General features: G+C 41.1%; 1 protein-coding gene across 2 annotated transcripts in view; it reads left to right on the top strand.

The window, feature by feature from the left end:
• EGFLAM (EGF like, fibronectin type III and laminin G domains) overlaps nt 1-27,514 on the top strand; it is a 71,741-nt gene that overhangs the window by 22,707 nt on the left and 21,520 nt on the right. For both annotated transcript variants that reach the window (XM_050329600.1, XM_050329598.1), the window contains exons 5-13: nt 1,289-1,406; nt 1,653-1,788; nt 9,568-9,734; nt 18,171-18,286; nt 18,531-18,867; nt 21,345-21,445; nt 22,702-22,802; nt 23,883-24,027; nt 25,825-26,014. In XM_050329600.1, coding sequence (XP_050185557.1) covers nt 1,289-1,406; nt 1,653-1,788; nt 9,568-9,734; nt 18,171-18,286; nt 18,531-18,867; nt 21,345-21,445; nt 22,702-22,802; nt 23,883-24,027; nt 25,825-26,014 — 1,411 coding nt within the window. The remainder of the gene's footprint in view (nt 1-1,288; nt 1,407-1,652; nt 1,789-9,567; nt 9,735-18,170; nt 18,287-18,530; nt 18,868-21,344; nt 21,446-22,701; nt 22,803-23,882; nt 24,028-25,824; nt 26,015-27,514) is intronic.

Raw genomic sequence — 27,514 nt, 5'->3', positions numbered from 1 at the left:
TTAATAGGAAATCAGTGTTGGAGCTCCAAAACCGCAGCCAGAGGAATGACAGATGGCAGGGTGTTGTCGAACAATGTTGTAGTAATAACATAAGTTCCCTAAAGGATAGAGACGGAGAGTTTTTTCCAAAACACCATCATAAGGAAATTTAGCAGTTAATAAAATTTTAGGATTGTTTACTATTTTATTGCAACTGGAAATGCAGATTTAAAGTCTGTTCCAGCATGAAGAGAAAAGGAGATCTCTGCATTTTCACATATACTATGACTAATATTTTTAATACCAGAGAATGAAAACTGGAAGAAAAATCTCTGTAAAACATTTTTAACATTTTTATGAGACTTTTTTTTTTTCCACACACACAAGCGCAGTCTGTAGTGTAGAACCTGGTATTTCTGTTTAGTTGTATATGCTGTTGAAATTCCTAAATCTGGGATTAAAATAGAGACTACAGGTAGGCTGCAGATAAAGAGTACTGGATTTCTGTACACATGTACACATGCTCCATTAAAGATCCGATGTAGTGTCTGAGGCTGATCCATGGCATATTCAGCAGCCAGTGATGAAACGTAATGTTTTGGTGACATTTTTTAGTTTCTGGGAGATTTGAGCTGACTCCTCTGAACAGTATTCATCAGCACAAGGTCTTCACATGGCTGAGCATCTCCTCCCTTACAGTAGTTGTCTGTGGGTTAATCTGTCTGTGTTTATGGCAGAAGGACAAATAAGGGAAATGCTCACTTCAGGTCAAGGCTGATAGCTGAGCTCGTAAAACTGTGAGAAGGATAGGGCTCTGCTCTGTGAGAAATTAAAGATCATCAGTTCACACTGCAACAGATGCTTCATTCTCAGGAGCTTTTATGGCCTATGAATTTAAAACAAGAATAAAAACAACCAAAAAGAGGAAAAAGAAAAAAGAGAGAGAAAATGCACCAGACTGATACCAAATACCAGCAGTTGGCTCAAGGGAGAGAATAGTATGTGCCTTTGACTTCACCCGTGAAAAAACTGCATAGTGAATGCAAACGATTTGCAGCTTTATGAGTTATGCTGAGAAATGGGTCCAGGTCATCCCTATGGATTCCCCTGGGGCAAAGCTGCAGCTTGAGAGGAAACATGTGGTGCTGTTTGTGTTTGTTGTTTCTGAGCTGTTCTGGGCTAGGGACAGTCTTCCTAGGAGAGTACATGGAAAATGACCTGTAAGATCCTCGAATCTCAGCTCACAACCCCGTCCCCAGATACATTGGAGAGCTTTCACACTGTGCTTGTCTTCTCTTGACTCTGGCAGGATGTTGTCATTGGTGACCTGAAGCCAGGCACTCCACATCGTGTTAGTGTTGGAGCGTATGGCTGGGCAGGAAAAGGACGACCCAGCATGCCCAGAGAGGTGACAACTTTATCCCAAGGTAATGCTTGGTACAGAGCTCTGTTGCAAAACTGGGAAGGCACACGTCTGTAACACACCTAAACCTCTGTCATATGCAGTATTGTACTATTTTGCTATGTTTTACACAAATGTGGGGTTTTGAACGGACAACAGGTGAGAGGAGAAGCCTATGAATTTGATTCCCGGGTCTGTGGGAGTTGGATTGCTGTGTGTAGTAGCCTAGCTGCTTCTCTAATACTATTCCTTTGCACTTCTTCTGGCTTAGATAAGTGTATGCCCCCTGCGCCACCCTACCAGCCCCAGATCGTGGTAGTTTCTGATTCAGAAGTTGCATTGTCCTGGAAACCTGGAGTGAGTGAAGGAAGTTCTCCCATCCAGTACTACATGGTGGAATTTATCAGGCAAGTTTGCCAGTGGAGTTTGAATTTCATTGTTTGTGTATTACAGTGGTTTTCATTTGTGTTTTTGTTTGCTTTTTTGTTTTGTAGTTGTTGTTTATTTTTTGTTTTAACCTAAACTGCACTATTAAACTGCATATAGATCCTTTTCATAACTTATTTACTTACTGTGTGTAGTGCACTTTGTTCTCCTCTCAATATGTGTTGAATTACCATGAAAATTTAAAGACAAAACCAGAAACAATCCAATTTGTTATAAAATCACCGGTAAGTTATTCTTTCTGATTGAAGAAAAGTAAGGTCTGATTTGGTCTGTTCCCTGTAATAATGGGTTTGGTGAACAAAGTTTTAAGTTTCTCCTGTCATCAAATGCTGTTAAACCGTGTGTCGTGGTTTTGCCCAGCCAGCCAGCCCCTGGGGCTGAGGATGGTTTTGTCCAGGTGGATTTCCGAACAAGAAGCCAATCAAAACTCTCAGTAACGCCTTTGCTAATTACGTATTTAAGAAAAATGGAAGAGAAGGCTGGTGGCGAAGTTGAAATTAGGAGCAGCAACCATGTAGGAGAGGCAGCAAGCTCCAGGTGGGGGGCCAGGCCCTCTCCTCCCCCAGCTTGGGCCGGGGGCAGGTGTAGCACTGAAGTCCCCCTTCTCTCATGTAAGAGAGTGAAGAAAAAACTTTAGAGAAGGACTGACTACTTGGACAGAAACTGCTGCTAAAGAATTCCAGCAAAGAGATAACGAAATGTTCAAGGCCAGAGCTGCAGCAGGAGAGAGAAGGAAAATTCGAAGGAGGGGTGGCTGCTTCTTCCCCCTTCCGTTCTCTCCCTTCAGCAGGGAAAAGACTGAAAAATAATCCCTACCACCTGTAGAAGTTTGTTGGAGTGAGGAGACCTTCATACGGCTCACAGAGGAGCTTGTGGATGTACCAGGAAGTCGAGACTTCATGAGAGGGATTGAAATGAGGCAGAGTCCTGTTGAAGATTTATGACCCTGAGGCTTACGCTGGAGCGAAAAACGGCTCGGGTAAGCTTGGGATCTCAGTGAGAGATCCATGCTGTTAGTACTGGAGAAAACCTACGCTGGAGCGAGACGGCCTGGGTAGGATGTTGGGATCCAAGTGAGGGATCCATGCTAGACCCATGTCAGAGAGGTCTATCAAGGACTGTTCTCCCGTGGGATGGGACCTCCACAGGAAAAGAGGGGTGAACTCAAAGACCATTGTCCCCTCTGACCCTGTGGTGAAGATTCATGGTAAGCAAGTGTCCCCTTACAAAGCCCATGAAAGAGAAGACCTTCAGGGCCTGGGTAACCCCAAGCCTCCGGTCTTAGCCCAGGATGGGGGTAAGCCCAGCCCTGGAGGCCAACACAGAGCAAGAGAGAAAGAGAAAGAGTTCCAGCTGCGACGAGAGTGCTGCAGAGTTATTGAAGAGACCTGGAGCTCTGAGAATGGAGAAAGAAACTGCTTCTCCTCCTTGGACTGATATAAAGGGGGGAGAAGTATATAATATTTTACTTAAGTAGAATTGTTATAGATGTAGTTCTTTAGTAGTTTTTATTTTACTAGTAATAAATGTTCATACTATTTTCCCCAAATCCAGTGTCTTTTGTCTGCGTAAACCTTCTCTCAACTAATAGTAATTGTGTGGGGGGTGTGAAAGCAAATTGACCCCGAGCAAAACCACGACACCATGCTGAGAAAGGAGTATGTGGCAGAGCAGTTCCCCTGAACCAAGAGTCCCCTGGGCTGCTATAGGAAATAATCCAAGAACTGGAAATTCAGTATGTTAGGCAGTTTTACCTGTCCAGAGTTATAGAATTGTAGAATTGTCACAGCTGGAAGAGACCTTCAGAATTATCTAGTCCAATGGTCAACCCAGTGCTGCCCATAAACCACTAGACCATATCACCCAGCACCAGATACAGACACCTCTTGAACACAAAGTCATTTGAGTCTTGTGCTTGCAGAGTGTAGACTTGCTTTGTTATGGCAATGCTGATCAAATTTACATGAAATGTTGGTCTCTCTGTTTAGGGTTGGGGGAAAGGGGGGTTTAGGGGCTTTTGTGTGTGTGTGTGTGTGTGTGTTTACATTGAACTCTCTAAAATTCGCAGCAATAGAACTGAACTGGGAAAATTTGCCAATCAAGTTGCTTATATAAGCTGCATAGGAAGGTTCAGGAGGAGGTGATTGTATCTGCAAGCACAAACAAGTATTTGTACTTGACTGTCCATATGCTTTTGTGAGTTCATATGTGCATACAAAGCTGTTTATTTTCATTTGCTTGCCGTTACGTTTACTCTTACAGTGAATTCAAAATTCAGCCTTTGGAAGTTTAATCCTTTGGGTGAATACTTGATGACAGGTTTTACTTGGGCTTCCTGGATAAGAAGAGAGAATTGTTTCTTCAACTACTCTGACCTGTAAAGCTCAAAAAATTGTTCTTCAGGAAAACAGAGTAATTTTTGAAAAAGAATTGTTGTTATTCTTTGAACAGACAGAAACATCTATTGATTTTCAAAGTGCTCAAAGTATGGTTGCAATCTAGAAGATACAGACATAACAAAGAGAATTCCCAGGCTGAAAACCTACTTGTGAACTGAAGTACTTTTTGGATCAAAATGCCCCATTATATAGTGGGAAGCTGTCCAGTGTTCATTGCACTGCGAGGCAGGACATGGGGGCTGAAGATGCTTATCTCCCTCATGCAATTTTTGCTGTAGAATCACCATAAAATTTCTTCAATATCTATTTTTTGAACACAATTTTTATCTGAGTCTCTTGTTCTCTGTCCATCTCTTTCATTTACTCAGTGGATGGGGAAGGGATTTTGTTGAGTTCTGATTGACTGCACTTCTACAGGCTTTGTGCTTTTACTGGAAAGTTTTATGTACACTCCTTCATAGCACCAGGAGCCTGCTAATGGAAGAAGAAGTGGGCACCATCATCTCCATCTGACACATTGAAAATGTACCCTTGAATGGTTTTGTTCAGCCAGGGAATGGAAAGTTGCCTTCACTGTTTAGGTCTAAAGATGCGAGTGATTGAAATTTCACTGTTTCGTTGGTTTTAGACTTCGGGAAAGAATTTGCTAACAGCACAATGTTTTGATTACACTGTTTAGTTTGAGGTTTAAAGCTCAGTTGGAAGTGCATTTGTTAATTTTGGGATTATGCTCTCTTAGACTTGGAAGCTTAATTATATATTTGGAGAAAGTTCAGTGAGCCATAAGCCCTAATGGCAGTTAGAGGTAAACATTTAACTTTTACGTTTCATTGTCTTTTACTGCATATAGTTTAAAAAACTACAAAATGTATGACCATGACTTAAAGCTGTTAAATTAAGCCAATGTAAAACTAAAACAAATCCGTTCAAGTAAATTTAGAATTAGGTCCTCTTATGTCAAAGGAATACAACATTATGCTGTGCTTTTGCAAAATTAGTGACTTTCTTATGCAAATCTGTAATTTCTCTTGGGTGCAGCACAAATGTCTAGAAAGTATGACATTGTTGAAATCATTTCTGCCTCCACAGAACTAACTTTATGACTTGAACCCTAGAAAAATGTGTTGGTAGAAAACACTCTTTTCAGTTTCTCCACTGTGATACCAGGGGTTAAAACCTCATGAAGATTCAATGCATTAATTGTTTTCAGATACCAGGATCCACTCTGGGTCTAAATTTGGTGCTTTATTTAGGCACTTTGCATGGTTTTCCCTTAGGACTCTTTGGTTCGCTATAGGCAGTGGAGGGCTGCAGGTAGGACTAATTAAAGTTCTGTTCTGCTGCTGACTTTTAAAAGGGTGCTAAGGAGACCACACCCCTAGCTTGTCTAAATGCTGAAAATCAGGAGGGAGACTGTAGGACTCGATGCTCACCTCATTGTTCATTAAGAAATGTGTGACAGAATGTTTTAAACTCAAAACAGCTAACAGTGTCTGTAAAAGTTGATAGGCGCAATGTAAATATTCTGTTGGCTAATGGTGAGAAATATTTTGTGACAAATGGCATTTTTATGAAAGCCTTTAAAGTGATACCCTAGACTTCAGCATATGGGTTTGGGTGTTTTTTCTAAGGACACTATAAACAATTAATCCTCAAAATGCCTTGGATATTTTCACTTAAATACTCCAAATACTCAAATTTTTAATCTGTTGAATGCCTATCCAATCTTTTAAACTTGATGACTGACTTACCCAGATTTTTATATTCACGTAGCAGCTACAGAACCACAAGTGTTCCAGCAATGTATCCCCTAAAATGATTAGGTCACTTTCTTTTCATCTTTTTGGTATATAGATGAAATCAAAATCTTTCAGTATTAATCTTGGCATGCCGGGCAAATTTTTCAGTATCTTGGTGGTGACATGACACTTCTACTGCAATGAACTAGGCTGGTTCTGCTGAGAAAACTGGGAGATTTGCCAGTATTCAGATGTTAGGGTGGAGCAGATTCAGCATAATGTTATGTGCAGATTTCTTGATCAGTTTGAAACCTTCCTTTTCTCTCCCCACCAAAAAAAAAATCTATCCCTGAATCCATTTCCTGTTGAACTGTCTGTCCCTGGCACTGCACAGAACCAGACAGTCATTGTTTGCTTTTGTTTGCAAGGAACCTGAAACAACAGATCTGACCAGGGAGATACCTCCCACTGTCCAAGGGAAATACCTTTAATACTTTTCTCCTGTTTATTGCATGAAACAGGCATATATCAACATTTACGTCACTACCTGTGAGGGTTAAATCCTTGAAAAGTTAATTAATGAAGAAAGAGGAGAGAAAGATGTAGAAATTAGGGTGGAAGTGCTTGACAACATTAGACAGCATCAGAATAATATCTAACAAGAGAGTGAGTTTTCCTTTCCTGGCATTTGGGTTGATATATTTTGTAGAAAGTGTCAATAATATTAAATACCAATAATTAATGAAAATAATATCATATAGTGTGATATATTCAAGAGGAAATTTTTCTGTAATGAATGAGAATGTATAGTACTTGTCACTGTATTTATTATTTGTAGGAATATTTTGTAGAGACAAATTTGCCACTTGAGATGAGTATAAACATGGCAGAGAAGACCACTCAAAAACATTATAAAGATTGGATGGCTAGCAGGTGCTTCACTCCTAAATCATTTCCAGGTGATTTTAAAAGGACGTTTGAGTGAGTAGAAAATTGCTATGAAAATTGCTATGCTCTGCATCAGAAAGGTTTCCTTTCTCAGGCTGAGTCATTCTCCATGTTACAACATAAAGCAATAATTCAAATATTTTGGGTACGTATGGCATGGGAATTCTGCCCTTGGTTTATACCCATTCAGTCCTGTTGACTTTAGCCATGTATTTATTATCTCAAAAACAGTGTGACTTGGCCACTGGCAAGATTCTTTCTGCATGACATTTATGCATTGGAGATGCATGGCTGTAGCTTCAAGAGCAGACTCTGTTCATGGAAGTTGTCTGATTTCCCCATGCACTGTTACAACCTCTGGAGCTGCCCTGCAAGATCTGAGACAGAGGCAGAGAGACCCTGTGCAGGGGAATGTACTGCTGCAGTAAGGTGGGAAAAGTAGTATCAAAATGAACCCTTCTCATGTAAAAGTTGACAACAAAATTAAATTTGACGCAAAAAAAGCCCCCCAAAAAACCAAAAAACATGGAGACAATTTTCAACAAAATGTTCCCATCGTAGGGAACCCGGGAACTGGCTGGCCATGGATAAGTCACCAGCTGAGTTTGTTGTTTCCTCTTCCCATCTGTTTGCCATGTTTTCATCTTGTACCAATTTGTTCGCACAGGGAACATTCTGGAGAAGTAGCAAAGGTCAAGTGATAAATCACCCTCTTTCCCTCTCCTTTAGCTGCAGATGCTTACACATTTTTGTGTGTAATTTCCGTTGTTATAAACTTGTGCAGAAGGAAATGTTGAGAGAGACAGCATATTTGAAGGCTAGCCTGCGTTTGTGTTATCTTCTGAATCTTTGTAGAGTGCAATGCGTCCTTTGTGTCCCTTCATCAGAGGTGTGTGTTTCCATTCGGGCCCAGACATCAGCAAAGTCTGTTTAAAGGAGGCCATGAGGCAGCTCTTGAGCTAGCAGGAATTCCTTGAATGGGAATTGGAGCCAAAAAAAGGATGTGTACAGGAAAATTGAAAACACTACTAAGCAAGCCTGTGGAAGGAAGCGATGTTAACAGTTTTCATTTGGAAAACACTATATATTTTCATTTTGGCCCAGGCATCAAAAGCTCAGAGGAGGGAAGCAATGGAAGAGTTGCCAAAATAAATGCTCTACTGTCAGCCAGGAAATGGTGGTGGAGAGTGACTTAAGATAGTCTGTTTAACCATCATTACATCTTGTCCATTTGTCTGATTTTATTTTTATTTTTAGTAAGACAATGAAAGACTCGTGTCTTATGTACCACTGCAGGAGCCAAGCAGCTGGGAGCTGTTGCTTTGCAACTGCATTTGCAAGCTGGCACAAAGCAATGGAACCTCGGTGATCAATAAATCTTGTATTGACCAGTAAAAGAAAACATACATTAACTTTGGCATTTCCTTCCAGTTGAAAATAAACAAATACAAAATGATTGCCTTGTGCTACAATTTTCATTCACAGACTGTTGGAGACATTTGCAGCTAGTCCTGTATAAACACTGGTAGATTCAGGGAGCACTCGGAGGTTACTTCCTGTCATAAATATCACAAGGACACTGAAATAATTTTCTCTGAAAGCTGTTTCTGTCCCTATTTTACTTTCATAAACTTTAATTTCAATATTTTGGGTGGCCTAGAGTGAACGTTTACATTTTTGTTATGTTTGTATTTGTTTTGCTTCTCATCCTGTTCTCTCTTTGATAAGAAGAGGCCACTTTTAGAGAGTGGAAATGCTGTGAAAGCATCAGAATACTCTTTCAAAGTAGCCCACACCTTTCTGATGGCCCTCTGTGTATGAACATAGAACTTTTGATACCAAACTGCCATGTGAATGGTTATACTGATTTCAGATGGATTATAATGGCACTTAAAGAAGCTATTATTGGCAGCTGGCTTCCAGTATGAATCAGGAGTTAACCAGGCATTGTCCAATGGCAGACATAGCTGTTGCAAAATACAGGGCATGTTCTTTGCATGATTGTTCTGTGTGTTTTGGGATCTCTTTGTGGTTGGTTGGGGTGGTTTTTTTTGGGTTTTTTTTGTTTGTTTGTTTTGTTTTGTTTTTTTGGTTGGTTTTGTGTTTTTGTTTGACTTTGTATCCAGATTTCCCTGTGTGTGCAGATTAACCTGATTACCTAGGGGATAAAATATTAGATTCTCATCTTACTAATGCTTGTATATGTTTGAAGTGAGTTACTGGCCTTAGAGCACAAGCTCTTAGAAATAAATCAGGATCTTTCCCACTATTGCAAAGTATTGCTTTATACAGCCCACAGGTAGTATAAAGCAGATGCAGGTAATAGACTCCCACTTGAAAACTATGAACCCAAAATCCATGAAACAGATAAACAGACCTGGATTTGTCAATCAGTTCTTTAAATAACTTCCTTAGCTTTATAAGAAAAATCTGAATATTGAATTCGCATGATTGCCCAGTTTTGATATCACAGGCTTCACAGCTTAGTAATGGTTGGTTGCACAGTTTGATTCTTTAGGAGTGAAGGTTTCAGTGATGACTTTGTAGACTTCCATCTCATTTTTTTGGTGTATTTTCCAGGAAAGTTTAAGAACAGTTAATTTGTACAGTGAGCTTTAATTATTTATGATCTGGTCTTTGTTTGATCCTCAAGGCCAGACCTTGACAGCAACTGGACAGTAATAAGAGAGCAGATCCAGATGGAGTCCATGGTTCTCAAGGGACTTCTCCCAAACACCAAGTATCAGTTTGCTGTCCGAGCAGCAAACTCCTATGGATCAAGCCCTGCCAGTACACCGAGCGACATCATCCGAACGTTCAGTGAGTAGAACCAGCATTTTGCAATTACAGCTATATAAAGTATAACTGCAAATAAATTGTATCTGGGGTCGTTTGTGGAGGTCTGCTGATGGGAAGAGTTGCTGTATGAGCACAGGCACCCCCATTCTGACACCATTCGGTCCCGTCTGAGGAGCTTGCAGCACCTTGTGAAAGTCAAGCTACAGAGATTTGAAAAGAGCCAGGCAGCAGTGCTCTCTTGCCACTTCTCCATTCTGGAGGTCATTGCCAGATATTTTTGAATCACTACTTACTGACTTTTGTGCTGGTATCATGCAGAACTGAAAAGCGAATATCATGGGGAGAAATGAGAGAGACAAGACTATTGTTTGTCTTGGTTTCTGTTCTTTGAAACTGAACCTTATGTATTGCATTTATAATTTCAGCAACTCAGAGAGACTGGATCAAACCTGAACTGTTTTCTAGGGAGTAAGACTCCAAAATGATTAAGCACAATCATGAAAATAACTATATAAGGAATATAAACGTTCTTTTCTGATCAGAAGCTGCATAGGAAAAATATTAGGTGAAAATGCATTCAAACATACCGAAATTCCAACTTCTGAACTGTTATATTTACATTTATGTAGCAATGTAGGCCATGCACATTGCAGTAAGTGTGAGTCCAGCTGCTGATGGCCTTTCTTGGGATACAAGTCTGTGTCAGTGCTGGTGTCTCTGTGGACTGCCTTTGAGGGGCTGTTGCTCCTCATTACACCCAAAGTCATAGTTTGTATGCAAGGATTCCAACCAAGACAAGGCAGAAGGTGTTGGGAATCATGCAAATCACTTCTTTCCAACAGCAAAAAACCCAGTGCCAGAAAGAGAAGCAATGTAGGAAAGGGAGCCAAAGCTGGGGATGATCTAGGCTATATCCTTAGTGTTTCAAACTTCTTATATAAAAAAGTATATCAGTACTTTTAAGTTCCAGTTTTGAAGGCATTTATAGGGAATGGAATACCATACAAGAAAATGCCTGAATAAAATTTGAGAAGATTAATGAACTGTAAAAAACAGCAGAAAACCAAACTTTTTTTCTTTTCTCCTCCTCTCAATTGCAAATCAACTTTAATTAACTAGCAGAAAATGAGCAGCTAATATTTAGGTAGCACTGTGAGCTCTGCAGGAAGATTTTGCATGCTGCAGAAATGCAGAGACAACATGCTTGGTGATCCACGAGTTTGACCCTCTAAGGATTTATTTCTAAATTGCCTCCCTATCTTGGAGTCCTTGTTTTCACTGACTCTTATAAGTTTCCATTCCATATAGTTTCCATTCTTTTTATTCCTCTGTCATAAATTCAGTCACTTAAACAGTTTGCAAGTGGGTTTCTAGGGCAGCTGAACTCACAAGTTTAAATTCTGAAGTAAATGTTTGTGAAAACTCTGAAGGTGCAGTGTATTCTGGGGCTCCTCCTTCCCTGGATCCTCCAAGATCAGCTTCTGCTGCCTCAGGCACACATGTGCTCCTTGGTGTTTTGTTTACCTTTGGATGTAAGTGGCTGCATTCTTTGGTCAGAAAAGATAAATTGTTTAGCTCTGTTAACAAGGGTGGGATCCTCTTCATGCTGTGCTTATTGTACTGCAGTAGTCCAGAGAAGGCACTTTGCCTTTGGAAACTACCTGTTCTGCAGAGGCCTGGATTTCTGTCATTAGAACTTGGAATCAAATTCACATCTGGTGTGTATAATCACTGATTTCTGAAGAGGTTCACAGGGGACATGAGCTTAGTTCTCTGGGCCTGGATCAGGTCTGAAAAGTCAATGTATTATGCATATTTCACTTTTCTCTGAATGGGCTTGAAAATTCTATGGCAGTCCAAGGCAGGCACATGGGTGCTACAGAGGCTGAAAGGTTGGTCTCCTTGCACTAAGGGGCTGGCAGGGATTGGGCAGAGACCCTCATGAGGGTGCAGAGCTCCTGCAACGCAGGGCTGTGTCATCTCTGTGTTGTGCTCCAGCCTTGCATCAGGTCACTTGTACTTGGGGCTACTTTGGCAAACTCTTGGCCCTTTGGCAAATGCAAATGTTGTTTCTTTGCCAGTCTGCTCTAGATTTAGAGGGTGGATTTTGAAAATAGACTTAAAAACTGTGTATAGCAACTATGCATGAAAGCCTGTGTCACCTTCTGGGTACCTGTCCTCGCAATAACTAGTTTTTTTGCAGAGCAAGGAATGGTGTTCTTAAGTGTTGGAGGATGCGTGCCTTTAGAAACAAATTCTGTGGCTTTCTGGAAGGAGGAGTGTAGCTGAGATGATAATGTAGCTGACTGCAGCTCTCAGTTGTCTTTAGTGTTGTGATGGCTATGTAGCAGACTGGTTTGATGTTAACTAGATACACGAGTACATTGTGCATTAGTAGAAAAGCTAAACTTTTGGTGTGAAAAAATGTTCTTGATTAAGGCTGTTATAAGCCTGAACATTTAATTTTCCCCAAAACACTAAAAACCCTGAAGGATAATTTAAACCACTGACCAGTTTCATGACACAAACACAAAAAAGCATGCTAAACTCAAGGGCAACCAACTAAAACTTACTCCTAATTCACATTATGTATCCGGAGGCACTTTCCCAGTCCTAGTAGTCAGAAAACCCAGTTCTTTGGACCATTTAATCAGTCACTTCAGTTGCTCAGGTGTAAGTGTTCAGCGGATTTGAGGTCCTCTGGTTCCGTGGTTTTCAGCAGTCACTGCAGGATATGCCTCTCAGGCATCTCACAGACACCTGATAATCCTCTGCGAATGTCTCAGGTAATGCATCTCAGATGGCACCAGTTGCTTGACAGCCTCAAAGTGCCAGCAGATACCTCTAAGTCACCTATTGTTGCCGGAAAGGCGTCAGACTGTTGGCATCTCCGAAACTGAAGCATCTTTGTTCTTCAGGGTGCATATCTTAAGAATTATTATCTTCATTATTACCACAGTTCCTCCTCCAATCTAAACAGTGAAACATGCCACATGCCACAGGTTTTTGATGCTATTTTCCTGACTGCCTGTGTATTCTTTAGAAATACCTGAAATATCTCAGGAAGCTGGCAGAAGTTCGTGCAGTATCAGGCTCCTTTCCATTACACTTAGTTCACATACAGCTGGCACCTAAGCATGTAGTGCATTTGGACTTCAAGAATTTGTAGGTTTATACTTGTATATGCTGGATGTTTGTGCCTGACTTGAAATAATTAGTGGTTTTTTTGATGCTTATTTCAAATTAATAAAAAATTCCCAGCATTACTTCAAATGCAGTGGAACTTCAGGGTCTGAGTTGCCTTACACAGATGTTCTTGCAGCTCTTCTAGGAAGGCTGAGGCAGAGATGAGTCCACACTACTTGGGGGTGTTTTCTGCTGGGGCTTATCTCATTCTCATAGGTAATTATCTCATTTTGTTTTTAAAAGATGGGTGGCTTTGCAGTACTCTTGGCTGCATTGTTTTAGTTCAGCATAAGAAAACATTGTCTTTATTTGCTCCTCTCAAGGGATGCTGACATTATCACCTAATGCAACAGACCTCCCAGGGTCCTTGAAAATAGAACATATGGCCTTGATTATAAGCAGTTACCCACTTACCTAGTAAAAAATGTATACTTGGTTTACTGCTCCATTTTCAGGGATGAAAGAGAGGGCAAGTTTCCCCCAAGGGCTCTCATTTATTTGTGATTTGGCTTCATTAATTTTTTTCTAGATGGAAGTGATGTAATAAATCAGTTTTTTGTTGCCATTCTTAATTACAGTTGTAGGTTGTGGATATTTCTCTTATAGGGTTGTTAGGGTTTTTTTATGTCAAATCTTTCAATGGGTCAAGGACAATTCACTTGAAATTTAAAAGTTTCACACATTCAATTTAGAAACAACAAAATAAACTCTCCCAAAGAATCAAACAAAATGTCATCATCTGCATTGCTTCAATACTCTTCACCTCCTAGGGAAACAGATGGGGTTTGCACTGTGCCTGGAAGGTCACCAGCCTTGGGCTTTGCCAGACCAACAGAGGAAGTGTCTTCTGTTAAAAATACTCTCCTGCTTGTCTCCACAGAAAACGTGACTGAAGGGTCTGCTTAGTCGGGGCACATCCCTTCCTCTGGTCCTGGCTGTCACCGCCAGGCTCACTCTGAGCCAAGCACAGGTGCTTAAATATTCTGTACGAAGCTTGAATGTGTCAGCTGCGGCTCAGGCACAGGAAAAGGGCAGTCTCTGGGGACAAACCTTGCCTTAAATGATAGTGATGTGTCTTATAGGATGCAGAAGGTTTTCCACAGAACTGTTTCCCACTGATCTCCAAAGGTTTTGGAAAAGGAGTGTTCGTAGATAAAGGACAGAGGCAAAAAGTAAGGGACAGGCCAAGTGAAATGCAGCATCCCACTGTGAGTCGCTGAGAAGCATAAAAGTCAGAATAAAATGCTCTTAATGTATAGTTGATTTAGACCTGTGAGGAGTTCTGCATGAAGGCAGTCAGTCTCTTAACTCTTCCATTCAATCTGTCCATGTTGCAGTGCTCCCTGCTCTGCCTCCTACACTCACTTGTGTCTCATCAGTATGCTGGTGGCAACCTCATCAGCAAAACAAAAGTTTGCCTGGCTTTCTATTTATTTTGAGAAAGATTTCTTTAATATAACTTAATCCCTGTTTATTTGGAAAGAGGCTATGGTTCGTGACCCTCACAAGTTTTTCAATTAATTATAGAACAGGATTACAGGACCTCGTATAGGGTCTTAATCAGACTTCATCTCCTTCCACACTGTAACATATTTAATTAAATATAGCACTCTTATAATCTCTGCAGTCATTGTTTTGGTATTTGCAGAGTACCACTTTGCTTAATTGTCCCTAATTTGCCACCCATTGTGAGATGAACTCTCCACCAAACCACCACAGTGCTCTTAAGAGATTGGCTGATGTGGGGGTTTCTCTACAAAAGGATCTGTTAATTTCTTTTTGTTTTGTTTGTCTTGTAGTTTTATCACATCATATCACATGTTACTATCATGTTATGTCAAGTGAACAAAAGCCAAGAGTAAGCAAGAACAGTGCAACTGGGAAGACAGTGGGCTGGCATCTCATCATTTGTGTGTGTTATCACCTGTATAAAGGCATAACCAGAAACAAGTGCATTCCATGACTGCATTGCTTCTGGATGCATTATGAGACACCCAAACTGTTCACAGATCAGTGGGTAGAGCAGTGGAGGGTGTGGTGGCTGAAACTCAGATAGGTAGAGCCAGCAAGGGGCAAAACTGGAGATTTGGGGTAGTGCTAGAGACCTGTAGATATTAGGACACCTTCTGAAGTTACGTTTTTTTCTGGTGGCCCCAAACTTACATTGTGAAGGTCTTTGAAGAGGGGCCTCGGAGCTGTCTTTTTACCAGACACAATAAGTCACCTTCCTTGCTCTTTTCAGGCTCCAAATGTTGTAGCAGTTCAATAATGTGAAAGGAGTCATTGGTTTAAAATAGTGGGTACATTTCATCTCCCAAGGTCTTCTGTTGGAAAAGCATGGAACATTTTGATGTCCCAGATGAAAGAGGCACACCTGCTGCTTGGGGAACTGCCAGCCTCTCCTAAGTTACCGTGTCTCATTGCATGCTGGTGGTTGTTATTGTACTTTAGTGATAAATCAGGAGAGATACACTTCTGTAAAACTAGCATGGCATTAATATCATGTCCATACCTGTAAGCAAGTGTATGTGTAGGGATGCAAATTTGAGAGCTAACATTTTCCTGTGTATGACTATAAAGATATTTATATATAGAATATATATATTCATATAAGATATTCATAAAGGTATGCCACTCTTATTGAACCTACATCCCACCAAGCCAATAGAAAGTTTGACTGAAAAGAGAAGAAATGTGACAGCATTTGGATTATAACAGATGTTGGTTTAGCTTGTGACTTCTAAGTTAGAAAACGGAATTTGTGTATTACAGCTTGTTTAAATACAGATTAGATTGTTTCCCCTGACACATGATTGTGATTTTTCTTTTCTTTTTCCAAAACAATCTTTCAGCTTTCACTGCTCTTAGGTAAATTACAGTTTCATCTGTTAGAAGAACTAAATTAGCTCTGAAATTCTTTCAGACACATAATACAAAGGCAATTAGTAATAGCACAGACCTGACTTACAAGAAACACTGTTCTAGTGAGTTGAAAATTGCTGCATCTGCTGGGACCTGAGTTAGTGCTGAGCTCTGCTTCTTTGATATAGTTTCAGTTAAACGGCAAATCATATTTGTAATGCTTTTGTTTGAGGTTTTACACACTGAAATTTCTTTGTAGAAATGCATTCTTATAGAAATTCTCATGAAATAATGTGTAGAAGATGCATCTGGATTAGGTCCCTTCCAACAGAATAATTTTCTATTCTACTCCACTCTAGTCTTTCTACCTTCCTACCTGGAGTAAAATTATCCTGGAAGGTGATTAACATGAGTGACTGTGACGAGGAGTAATGGGTTTTGTTCACACTGTGGTGATACCTATTGTTTTCAATATGTTGGAATTCATGCCAGTGGTTGCAGGATTGGGACCAGTTCATAAATGTGCAGTCTGATTCTCTAACAGCAATCCTTTGCCTGTGCATTGACAGTCACTGCAGAAATAATCTGGATGTAGCTTGCCCAGTTTGCCTCGTCTCGTTATGAGTCATAAAGTTCTCTGCTCAGCTTATTTGGTAGAACTTGGTGCTGAATGTTTCATGTACACCTGAACTGTATTATTTACAGATGACTAGCTTTACGTGCTAGAGTGGAAAGACTTATCCATATTCTGTCCCAGTCTAGCACGCTTGCTTTGGTTACAAGTGTGTGTGCGCCTCATTACCTCTACTCATTTGCATTCAATTTTTCTGTGTGGTGATGTAACATGTAAAGCCCATTGATAAGTAACTCCCAGAAAGCATATGGAGTGTGGCCAGTGAGCCAGGCAGGGCTCATGTTCATATCTGATGCACATATGCTTGATTTCATAAGTGACTGCCAGGATTTCTGTCTTGCAGTCACAGCAAAGGAGAAAAGAGTACAAAAAGATTTAGGTAAGTGCACTCCTGCCTGTATCAGGTCAGTGAAATACTTTTACTTTATTGTCCACCGAGGTGAGATGGCTGACCCCAGTCAGACTGACTCAAGCAGCCCGATAGCACTGTGCACACACTTCTCCTTCTGAAAGTTCGCTGAGCCTTGTTAACTTTCTGGGTCTGCATGGGGTTGTTTAGCACTGGTAGTGACCTCTAAAATAAACAAACAGCTGTGATCAGCTCAGTACAGAGCCTTTGTAAAGCACAGGTTACCTATGATGTCTTTAAGTGATGGCAAAATATTTTATGCAAAAGACAGGTATATGAGTCGGTTGTTTTAATGGTTAGAAAACGTCTGTATGCTTTTAACCTTGCTGAAATGACAAGTAACTGTAGTGATGGGGTTGCTTTGACTATATTTCTTCATGGCTTCTGGTAAATTTTAATAGCTAAAAGGTGCAAACCAATGTTTAAGTAGAATTTACTATTTAAAGTGCAGAAAAATACAAGTATTTTTTATGAGGATATCCTTACTGTTAAAATTGTCCATTCCCAGCCCAGAGTCCTTCATTGCAGAGTTCAGTGCTCCAGGGAGAGACAGAAGCAGATTATGTACATGAAGAACACATGGTCATAGAATCATAGAATATCCTGTGTTGTAAGGGACCAGCAAGGATCATTGAGTCCAACTCCTGGCTCTGCACAGGACAATCCCAAGAATTGCACGATGTGCCTCAAAGTGTTGTCCAAGTGCTTCTTGAACTCTGTCAGGCTTGGTGCTGTGACCACTTCCCTGGGGAGCCTGTTCTAGTGCCTAACTACCCTCTGAGTTAAGATGTTTTTCCATGTTTCTTTTTCAAGGTGCTAAATTCCATTTTCAAAAGTAGTCTGACAATACACTTAGGATGCTAATTTCAGGAGCTTTGGAGTCAGTGGGGGTGGATTAAGTCCTAAGCAGAGCATGCCCTACCTTTATGCATCTCTTTTGCTGTTCCAGTTTATTTGGTTGCCAGTAGGGCAGATGCAGAGCTGTGTATTTATAAAAGGGAAAAGCTTGACCTGAAAACTATTTAGTCACTAAAAGGTTGTCCATGCTGAAAAAGTTCAGAAATTTTGTCCTGGAAGAATCATGAATGAAAATCAGTTTGCAGGGGGAGAACTGAGCTTTACCTGCTTTGTTTGTTTAATTACCTAAAAAGTGACTTAATGAAGGCCTTCTCTTTGTTTTAAGTTGTGTGTACATCACTTGGACAGCATATCCCACCTTCAGGCTGACACTTGCATCGTGTGTACAGGATGATCAATAATGTTACTTCAGATTTAAGTGTTGTGAATTTGGGGGTCGTAAGGTCTGAATTGCTGTGTGTAAAGAGAAAAAATATATGAACTGAATATGCCAGTTACATCTTTTTAGGCTCCGAGGAGTTAGGAAGTGGAAGCTATGGGCATCGGTACGTCACAGACACAGTGACTGGTGATGGGGATGGATTTGATGTTGATGATTCAGACTACGACATTTATATAGAAGAGGTAAATTTCAATATTTCATTTTGGCACTTCTCTTTTCTTTATAGTCTTGATATTTTAAAGTGTCCAATCCTGTCAGGTCATTTAATACCTGATATTAAGTGCTCAGATATAGTGATGTGGTTGCTTCGTTTTCTTTGTTGAGGGTAAGTTTGTTGCCTCAGATCTGTATCTTGAAGGGTATTTATTTCATTTCCCCATAGCATTTTAAGTTTTACTGTACTGGTGTTTCTTTATTGCCTTTCAGCTCAGACCACTTCCTGCTATTAAAGGAGGTAACAGAAAATTCCTGGTCAAAACTAAGGTTGCGCCAGGGTCTAGTTCCAGGCTCCTGTCCCGAGTCCTTACAACCACTTCTGAACCCACTGCTTCCACTCCCACCACCACACGACCTTCCACCACAGCAAGGGCGACCACAGCCTGGGCAGCAAGGAGGGGCAGCATGTCCTCTGCGGCGCGGCTCTTCGACCTGTCCTGCGACGAGGCCGTGTGCTCTGCGGACAGCTTCTGCATCAATGACTACGACCGGGGCGGCTCCCGCTGCCACTGCAACCTGGGGAAAGGAGGAGAGACCTGTGCAGAAGGTAAGGTGTCTGTGTGCCTGCTGCTGCTGGCTCATCTTTGAAGCAGGGAGAGACTTTCCAATGAACCTACCAAAGCGCACTTTGGAAACAGCCAGCTGGGCCTAACGGATCCCTAAGGATAACAGCAACTTCCACATCCCATTTCAGACATCATCCCCTTTTCTTCTTTTTCCTTGGTTAGGCGGGAAAAAGTTATTCTTTAATAAAGCTGAATGCAGAATCTGTCTGAAGATGCTCAGGGGAGGTTAATCCTCCTTTCCCCACCTAAAAGTGAGGGGGTGATGAAGCCACATATGTTGGTAGTCACCTGGGTGTGACCAGGTCCATCGTGGCATTCACAGCTTCCAACAGAGACATTCCACCCTTCTTTGACACTTTCCTTTTGTCACCAGCTGGAGCCCTGAACCACCTTATTTCCAGTGTGGTGTGTTGGGTGATTCTGGTCCTGCAGCAGTGATGTGAGTCAGAGCTCCTGTTATAAAATTACCATCAGAGGAGGCTTTCCACATTGTCTACAGTGCAGAAGTGCTGGAGTGGTAAACCCAGCACTCATGTCAGGCAGACAGGGGAAAGAGAGGAATAAAACCCTCTTCCCAGTTCAGAAAGCATGACCTGCAGTCTGGGTGCATTTGTCCCAGTCAGGATTTGCCATCCATCCTCTTGCCTTCTTTTAAGGCAGCTGAGCCAGGACAAGAGTTTGCTGAGCTGAAGGAGGCCATCCTGCTTCTTCTTCCCTCATTACCTTTTTCATCTCTCCCTTTGGAAACCTAAACTTACCCTTTAGCAGGGTAAAACTGAGCAGATCACTTGGTGAGCCAGTCCAGCTCCCTCACTATGCCATAAGCAGGTTACACTTTTTCCCCCTAAAGTAATTTTTCTTCTGGTTTGGCAACCAAGGGGTCAGATGAATGGCAGAGCATATGCAGAGAAAGTGTCCTCTTGGTTACAGTGGTGCTATTCCTCCAGCCAAAAAAAAAGATCTGATCCATCTGTCCCTCTGCATGCTGATTTGATCTGCCAGGACCCTGACACACAGCAGAGCACCAGGGACATGAGTGTCTTCAGCGGGGTGATGTTAGACCTTCGTGATGCACAGTGTCATGCATCAGGGATACAGACACTGAGGGTGTTTTATCTTCTTCAAACTGGAATATTGTAACAAAGAGATCTCATTCTGAAAACAATCTGTTGTGACTCAGCGACTTGAAACAGCTGCAGATGTGATTTTAGGCCTTGATCAAGTATGAAGAGTTGAGGATTTATTTGAACTGACATAGCTGTATACAACTGGCAGAGCAGGTTTGTTAACATCAGTCCAAAAGCAGCATTTTTCACTGGGGAATGTGTTATTACTTAGTAAGTGGTAGCACCATGGGTCAGTATTCCTTTGTACTGAATTTCTCTTCAGCAACCAGTATTGCTAAATAGTATATTAATCTGAATGGAAACAGACTTCTCTTCACAAACAACAGCTGAGTGGCACTCTGATCCAGCCAGTTTTGCTTGTGATCAGGGCTTGCTCTCTGCTGATGTTGCATTCAGGTTTATAGCACTGGTCCTCTTTACCTCAGCCTAAAATGTATGCCTTGCAAACAAAAAAGCTGAGAGAACTGTATCCAGATGCAAATATGTAAGAAAACACACTCAGTATTCAAATAGCTAAGAGGAATAGGACTCCTCATTAAACTTAAATCCACTGCAAAAATAAGAATTCAGGCCTGAAACTGTGTCTGTCCTCAGTGCTTCTTAGGGAAATTAGTTGCAAAGGGAGTGGTAAGACATGTCTGATTTTGACTGTCTCTCAGAGTCGGGGTCTAATATAAGGTAATGAAAGGTGAGGATTTATAATGCCAGTGGACAAGACCAATGAGAAGAGTAACCAGGGATGGATAGATGCCTGCAGGGACCCCCTTCTCCCCATCACTTCCTTCAGCCTCTACCCTGAGCTGACTTGAGCGAAGTGCTGGAAGCTGCTGGGCTGTTATGAGACATCCAGTGATTCTCCAGACGCTCAGTGCAGCAGCTATGGAGCAGCAGTGACTAATGCAGCCTAGAGTCTGGCCATACTTCCGGCATATGTTTTTGTAATCCTGCAAAACAGAAAATTACTTTGTTCTCTCTTTGTTAAACGAATTCTTAAAAGAAGATAAATACAAAATTGATGGGTTCTGTCTTCTGTAATAAGGATGAAAATCTGGAGAAATTTCATCTGAAGCCTGTGATTAAACTGTTGAGCAGTATTTGGCCCTCAGTATCCTGTTGCTTTCCAAGTTCACCAGGTCCTTGGGAATAAAGGAATTAGTTGTGAAAAGTGGTGGGAGGACAAGGCAAGAGGTTAACTGACTGCTGATGACTAATGGTCTCTGGAGGAACTCTTCCTTTCATTTCCACCTGGTGTTATCTAGTATTAAATGCATATATTGATTTTTATATGGAAGAAAGCTGCTAAATAACAGGCTTCTCTCTTTGCTTTTCAGACATCAGCATCCAGTATCCTCAGTTCTCTGGCTACTCATATATCACCTTTGAACCACTGAAAAAATCGTACCAAACATTTCAAATTACCCTTGAGTTCAGGGTAAGTTTGAGCAATACCAAGCTCACATAGGAGTTTTAAATTTTATTTGCTTATTCTGATGCAGCAGACAATTGCAAAATAACAGCTTCAGTATAGCTAGTAATGTAATTGTGGTGAACCTGTACATAACCTTCATCTGTAAAGATCTAGCTTAACCTTCAGTGAATGTAAATGAAGTTTGTAAGCAGCTAAAATGTTTGCATCCGTTGTTGGTAGGCACTGCATGAGGGAATCCCTGGGACTAGTAATACTGGTATTGCAGACTAGCAACAGTGTATATTGGCAAGGTTATAGTCATGTGAAAGAGCTACAGGCTGAAGTACACTCATAATTTTTGTGAATTTGGAGTTTGGAAGTGGCATGCAGTATCTTCACTTATAAGAAACTATGATCCCGTCATACAGAGCAAAACACTGTATCCTGCATTCAGAGTTCCTCTTCCAGCCTGCAGGATTTAAGTGGACATTATTTTCCACCTCTGAAGTTTGGTACACCAGCTGTTAATACATTCAGGATACTGTGCTGCTTGCAGTACAGGTCCAAAGTCCCACGCTGGCTTGGGTTAGTATTGTCTGTTTAGGGACAGAACTGGTAGAGCTGCCTGTAGGGAAGGTGGCCAAGCTCTTGGATACAATCCTACTCCCACATAAAGGCAAACTCACTAGCTTCACAGCCTGGGTGTGAGACTGTCACTAGAGCAGCAGCAGGCTGTTGCCTTATGTGGTGATGTAACACTCCTCTGGCAATTTGTCACTTCAAAATGCAGGATGGCTGCAAAAAGCCACTGTGTCAGCTGTTACGCTGTTGGGACATATGGAGAAATGCTACCAGCATGGGTTGTTTGTCTTGAAGAATGTCAGGCTCACAGAGCATGTAAAGTAGGGTGTATGTATTCGTGTTCAGTAAGGTTGATGTGTCTACACTTAACAGACTTGCTAGGACACTCTTGCTAGACTTTGTACTCAGAAGTCTCACATGGGACACGTGTGACAGTCTTTGGTACTTTCAGGCTTTTTTTTCAGGTCTCATAGTATCATACTGTAAGTAGGTGGTCATAAACCACTTAAGGCAGTGATTTTCTAGGTTCTTCAAATGCAGGGTTCAAAATTGATCAACCAATTTCTAACTCTGCAAGTTATAAACTCGATCTGAGAAATGCTGACCCTTTCTAGAGAAAAGTTCCCCACTACTGCTTACTTTTATCTGTTACTGTGAGGCTTAGACTTTGATTTTTCATGCTGATACAATAATTGCAGGCTGAATCAGAAGATGGTTTGCTGCTATACTGTGGAGAAAATGAACATGGTCGGGGTGATTTTATGTCACTGGCAATCATCCGACGTAGCCTCCAGTTCAGGTAAAACTTCCATCCTACACCTGATGTAAAGAGAAGGAGCCATTTCTGCCTCCTGGGTCTACTATATGCGATGAATATCTACAGTGTCTTTCACTTCTGCACCATGCTGTGCACCAAATGGACAATGTAATTTAGTATAAGAGTTCTTTCATACTTTCTTCTCTCATCCTTCTTTACTATGTGAACTTGTGCCTGTTGAACTCTTTCATTCAGACCTCAGTGTAAAGGCAAAATGATCAGTTTTCTTCAAGACATTAGTCTGGGACTCATTGCTATGTTATCAGAAGTCCCAGTGAGCCCCTGTATTTGCTGAGATGACAGTACATCGAGGGGTGCATAGTCAATGTTTTTATTTTGCAGCAAAAGACTTGCAGATAATGTAAGAAAATAAGGCATTTAATGCCAGAAAGGGGCCAGGAACTTCATCTTATATCTCTAGATGACAGTTGCAGGTTTCTTAAGTGAAGAAGAGGGTTTCTTGCAATCTGATAGATATGAAACATGTGAGGGAGTATCTCCAGGATCTCCTTACTTGGGAGAGTGAGCGCTTTGAAAGTGGGGAATAACAAAGTGGGTAATGTGTCTCAGGTAGTGTTTCTGTTCACCTGCGCTGCATGGCAAACAGGCAAAGTGGCACATTTTGTGCACAATCAGCTCCACGGGGACTCTCCTGGAGGTCTTCTTGTCAATGAGTACTGAGTTTCAAATACAGTAGCTTAATTAATGTAGCACTGCCTTTTACCAGGTAGCTAGAAAAATTCCCAGGAGAAATTGCTGTGATAGCAGGAATTCAGATTGTAATACCCTCCATCTTGAAACAGTTTCAGCTGTTGGCAAACTTGCAATGCAGTTGGTATTGCCAGAGAATGCAAAATCTTCTCCATGGTAGGAAGACAGATGATAAAGTTTGAAACTTAGAACAAATATACTAGACCTACTGTCTAGTATTCCTGTGCTTATATGCAGTGTGGAACAGATAGGTTCCCAAGTTCAAAACAAATATTTGGAGTCTAAAAATGACTTTTGGTTATTTGGTTATTTTGAGATTGTCACCTTGCCCTCTCTGTCTCCTGCTCCCAGGTTCAACTGTGGCACTGGCGTGGGAGTCATAACGAGTGAAAACAAAATCAAGCTGGGGAACTGGCACAGTGTCACCTTGTTCAGAGATGGGGTGAATGGCTGGCTCAGGATGGACAGCAATGCTCCCGTGACAGGAAAATCTCAGGTTGGTAAACCCTGCAGCTCAACCTTGGGCTCTCTCGAAGTTATGATGCCAATTTTTTTCTTGCTACCAGAAGTCTGATTAGATTTAAAAAGTGCATTTTTATTTGTCAGTGTCGGGACATTTAGTGAACTAGTATCTGTGTACAGATTACTCTTCTAAATATGTGGTCTAGAAATCACAGAGATAAATATCCCTGAATCACATCACAGTTTTCCTGTTGTCCTCCGTGATTCCTCTGGCACTCATCTGCTACTCTTTGCTAGTCTCACATACAGGCTGCTGCTAGAAGTTTACCAGATTGTTCAGCTGCTGTCCCTGATTGCTTTCTTTTTTAGTCTCAGAGATGTGCTCTTCTTATTCAGACATAAAAATTAGATCCATATGAGCATGCAAGTATATATATTTATATATAATATGCATATGGCCACACAAGGTTTGTATACATAAGTGTAATTAGATGCATATCCTGGACAAAGATTTAAGCAGAGTAGTAGGAATAGACATTCTGTCCTGACTTAAGTTAGCACCAGCAAGTTCATACATGGCTTACAGGGCAAAATATAATAGAGGAAGATGCCTTGACTTGCTCATCTATGGTCAGAAAACAGAAATTAAATTAAGGCACTGGAAGAAAAGGTAGTTTCAAATTGTTTCAGATGCCTTTCCTTTGATGGTCACTGTTAGCATGCCATTCCTAGCCCTGAAAAAAATCAGCTTCAGACATCTTATTACTTTACACTTTCATGTGCAAGCACTGAAGGGAAAAAAAATTGCAGTGCATTGAGTTCTCATCAGCTGGAAATGACAGAGAAAAGAATTTCAATGTCTGTTGTGTTGCTCTCTGTTCTCAATGCTGTGAGGCCACATAAAGGGCAAATGTGAATCAGGAGATGTGTGTACAGTTTCTGCAGTGCACTGTGCAAGTGAACATCTGCAGACACAATAACTTCAGCTTATTTAGCCAGGTAGACGTAGGCTATGGTGATATATTTTATTGTTTTAAACACTATGGTGTCAGGGCAGGGGTGAAAAATCCAGAAAACCTTTAGACTAAAGGTCAGTGCTGTTTGAAGGAACCGCTGGGGAGGAGGCAAAAGATATATCTTGATCAATTTGTGGAAGAAACTTGTGGACTCCATTGTCCACAACAACATAGGGTTTGATTCAATGATCCAAATAGGTTCTGTTGCTTTTGGATGTTTTTTGTTCTTTCCTGTACACTGCAGCAGTACTAGTAAACTATATGTACTTTTCTGTAGGGTTGTTAATGCCCCCCCCAAAAAAGGTGGGCAGTAAATTTAGCACTGGCAAAGTGAATAGAACCCTTCTCAAGTGGTAATTTTATTGTCTTTTGCCTTTACTTTTTTTTTTGTCATTTCATTATTATTCAATGGTAAATGCTTGCTGGTTTCTGTCCAAAAGGTAACATCACATTGGTCTCTGTCCCTCAGGGCTTAACATTTAGAAGACAAACAATTTTGGCAAAAGTAAAGGAAGAAATTGCAGCAAAAGACGTATATCACAATCTCTCCTCAAAACATAGTGATTTTTAAGTTTGTTATTGTGCTTGTAGTAGTCTGTGTTATCATGATGGATGCAGGTGCAAAAAATTTCATTAAAAATGTTAGACTGATTTGAGGAATGACTAACAGAGAGAAATAACCAATGAGCAATCCACTTATTCCCTGACGCAATTCTTTGTGGAAGAAAAAAATATTGATTGTAACCGCTGTGGCTTAATAAGTTATCCTGTGTTACATCTGTTATACAAAGTGTTGTGCTCTGTTTTCCCTGCAGGGCCAATACAGTAAAATTACGTTTCAGACTCCCTTCTACGTTGGTGGTGCTCCCAGCGCGTACTGGCTGGTCAGAGCCACAGGCACCAACCGTGGGTTTCAGGGCTGCGTCCAGTCACTCAGCATCAACGGAAAGATGATTGACATGAGACCCTGGCCATTAGGGAAGGCTCTCAGTGGTGCTGATGTTGGTAAGTGTAATGGTATGGGGGTCCTTAATCAGCGATTAACCAGGAGTTACTTTTTAGCCTGTTGAAACAATGGTCCAAGTTTGAAAACTGTAGGGTGTGGTCTCTGTTTTTTGCCTGGTTTTATTCTGTGCACATTGCTTTTGCTGTGTCTGTGGTAGAATCAGTTTAGTAGAAGCAGTTTATCACACTGCACAAGTAAATCTTTTGTGGACACAGTTATTGTGCACAATAATTAGTAAAACTACATCTCGTGAGCAAACTATGAGCTCCATGCTGCTGATATTATGTCTGCATAAGTATTTCTGCCAGCATCTTTCAGGACGCCTCTTCGTGCTCCGGACTGACGTGGTCACGTCATCAGAAATCAATAGCATGTATGCTGAGTTTGTATTTGAAACCATATGGATCTGACAAAATGTGTTTTGCCTAAAGATACTATTGTGCTTATCCAAAACAGTACATGGATATCTCAGACCCACAGCAGTGCTGTGGCTGTTACAGAGGGTTTTTCCCCATTACACATCATCACTACTGAAGCAAATAGGCTTTCCTGACTACCATCCATTGTTTTACTTTCCAGAGTCATGGTATGGTTTAAAAATAGCTTGGAATAAGTACTTTCAGCAGCTTTGGGAAGTGGTGTTATGGCATTATCTCCCCTTCACAGCTTAAAAGATGAAGAACTAGGGAAGCTAATTGACTAGTCCTGTCTTACTTACTCATCTATTTCATCCCCATAATGGGAACTTAAAAAAACTGCAGGACAACACAATCCTTGCTTTAATGACCTCCCAGTCTAAACAGTTTAAGAGTAAAGCCAAGTCAGAAAGCAAGTGGTAAAGGCAAGAAATAGATCCCATATCACTGAACATTCTGTGTCATGCCTCAGCCACAAAGTCATCTTTCTTCTCTTCTTAGCTGTGCGTTTGGCATCTCAAGAAGGAAGTGATTAATGAGAAACTTCTTAACAATTGCTCTGTATTCTCTAGATACCATGACTAAACTTCTGTGCAATATAGGGGGAGAACAGGGTGGCCCAAGGAACAGTTGCTGAAAAGAGTAAGACTTTGGAAGCAGATTGTAATTTCACGATAGAGTGAGAATCTATGGACTTTAGATAGATGAAAGCCCTGCTGAAGTTCTCTGAGCCCTAATCTCTATGGCATTTTGGGCTGCAGCTAACTTCATTCCCATCCATGAATGCTCCACATACTACTGCCTTAACAATCAACATCAGAGAAAATAAGTGCTGTGTTCTGCCATGTGTGACTCGAAACTCAGTGATAAAGCCTTACTGTCCTTATGTGCCTGCACACATTCATATGAAACTGTACCAGAAGAGACTTGCAAACAATAGGTCATGTAAGTTAAACATCAAAACCTGCAAGTAAACTCTACTAGGGTTTGGGGATGACTTTTACTAGCCAGTCTTTGGTTTTTTTTGGTTTTCTTTCTGCTGCCACAATGTGTATAAATCAGGGGTGCTGTGGTACATGGATC

The sequence above is a fragment of the Myiozetetes cayanensis genome, unplaced genomic scaffold, assembly GCF_022539395.1.
Source record: "Myiozetetes cayanensis isolate MyiCay16 unplaced genomic scaffold, myiCay2020 scf4, whole genome shotgun sequence".
In the NCBI taxonomy this organism is placed as follows: Eukaryota; Metazoa; Chordata; class Aves; order Passeriformes; family Tyrannidae; genus Myiozetetes; species Myiozetetes cayanensis.
This window is presented reverse-complemented; position numbering and strand designations above follow the sequence as displayed.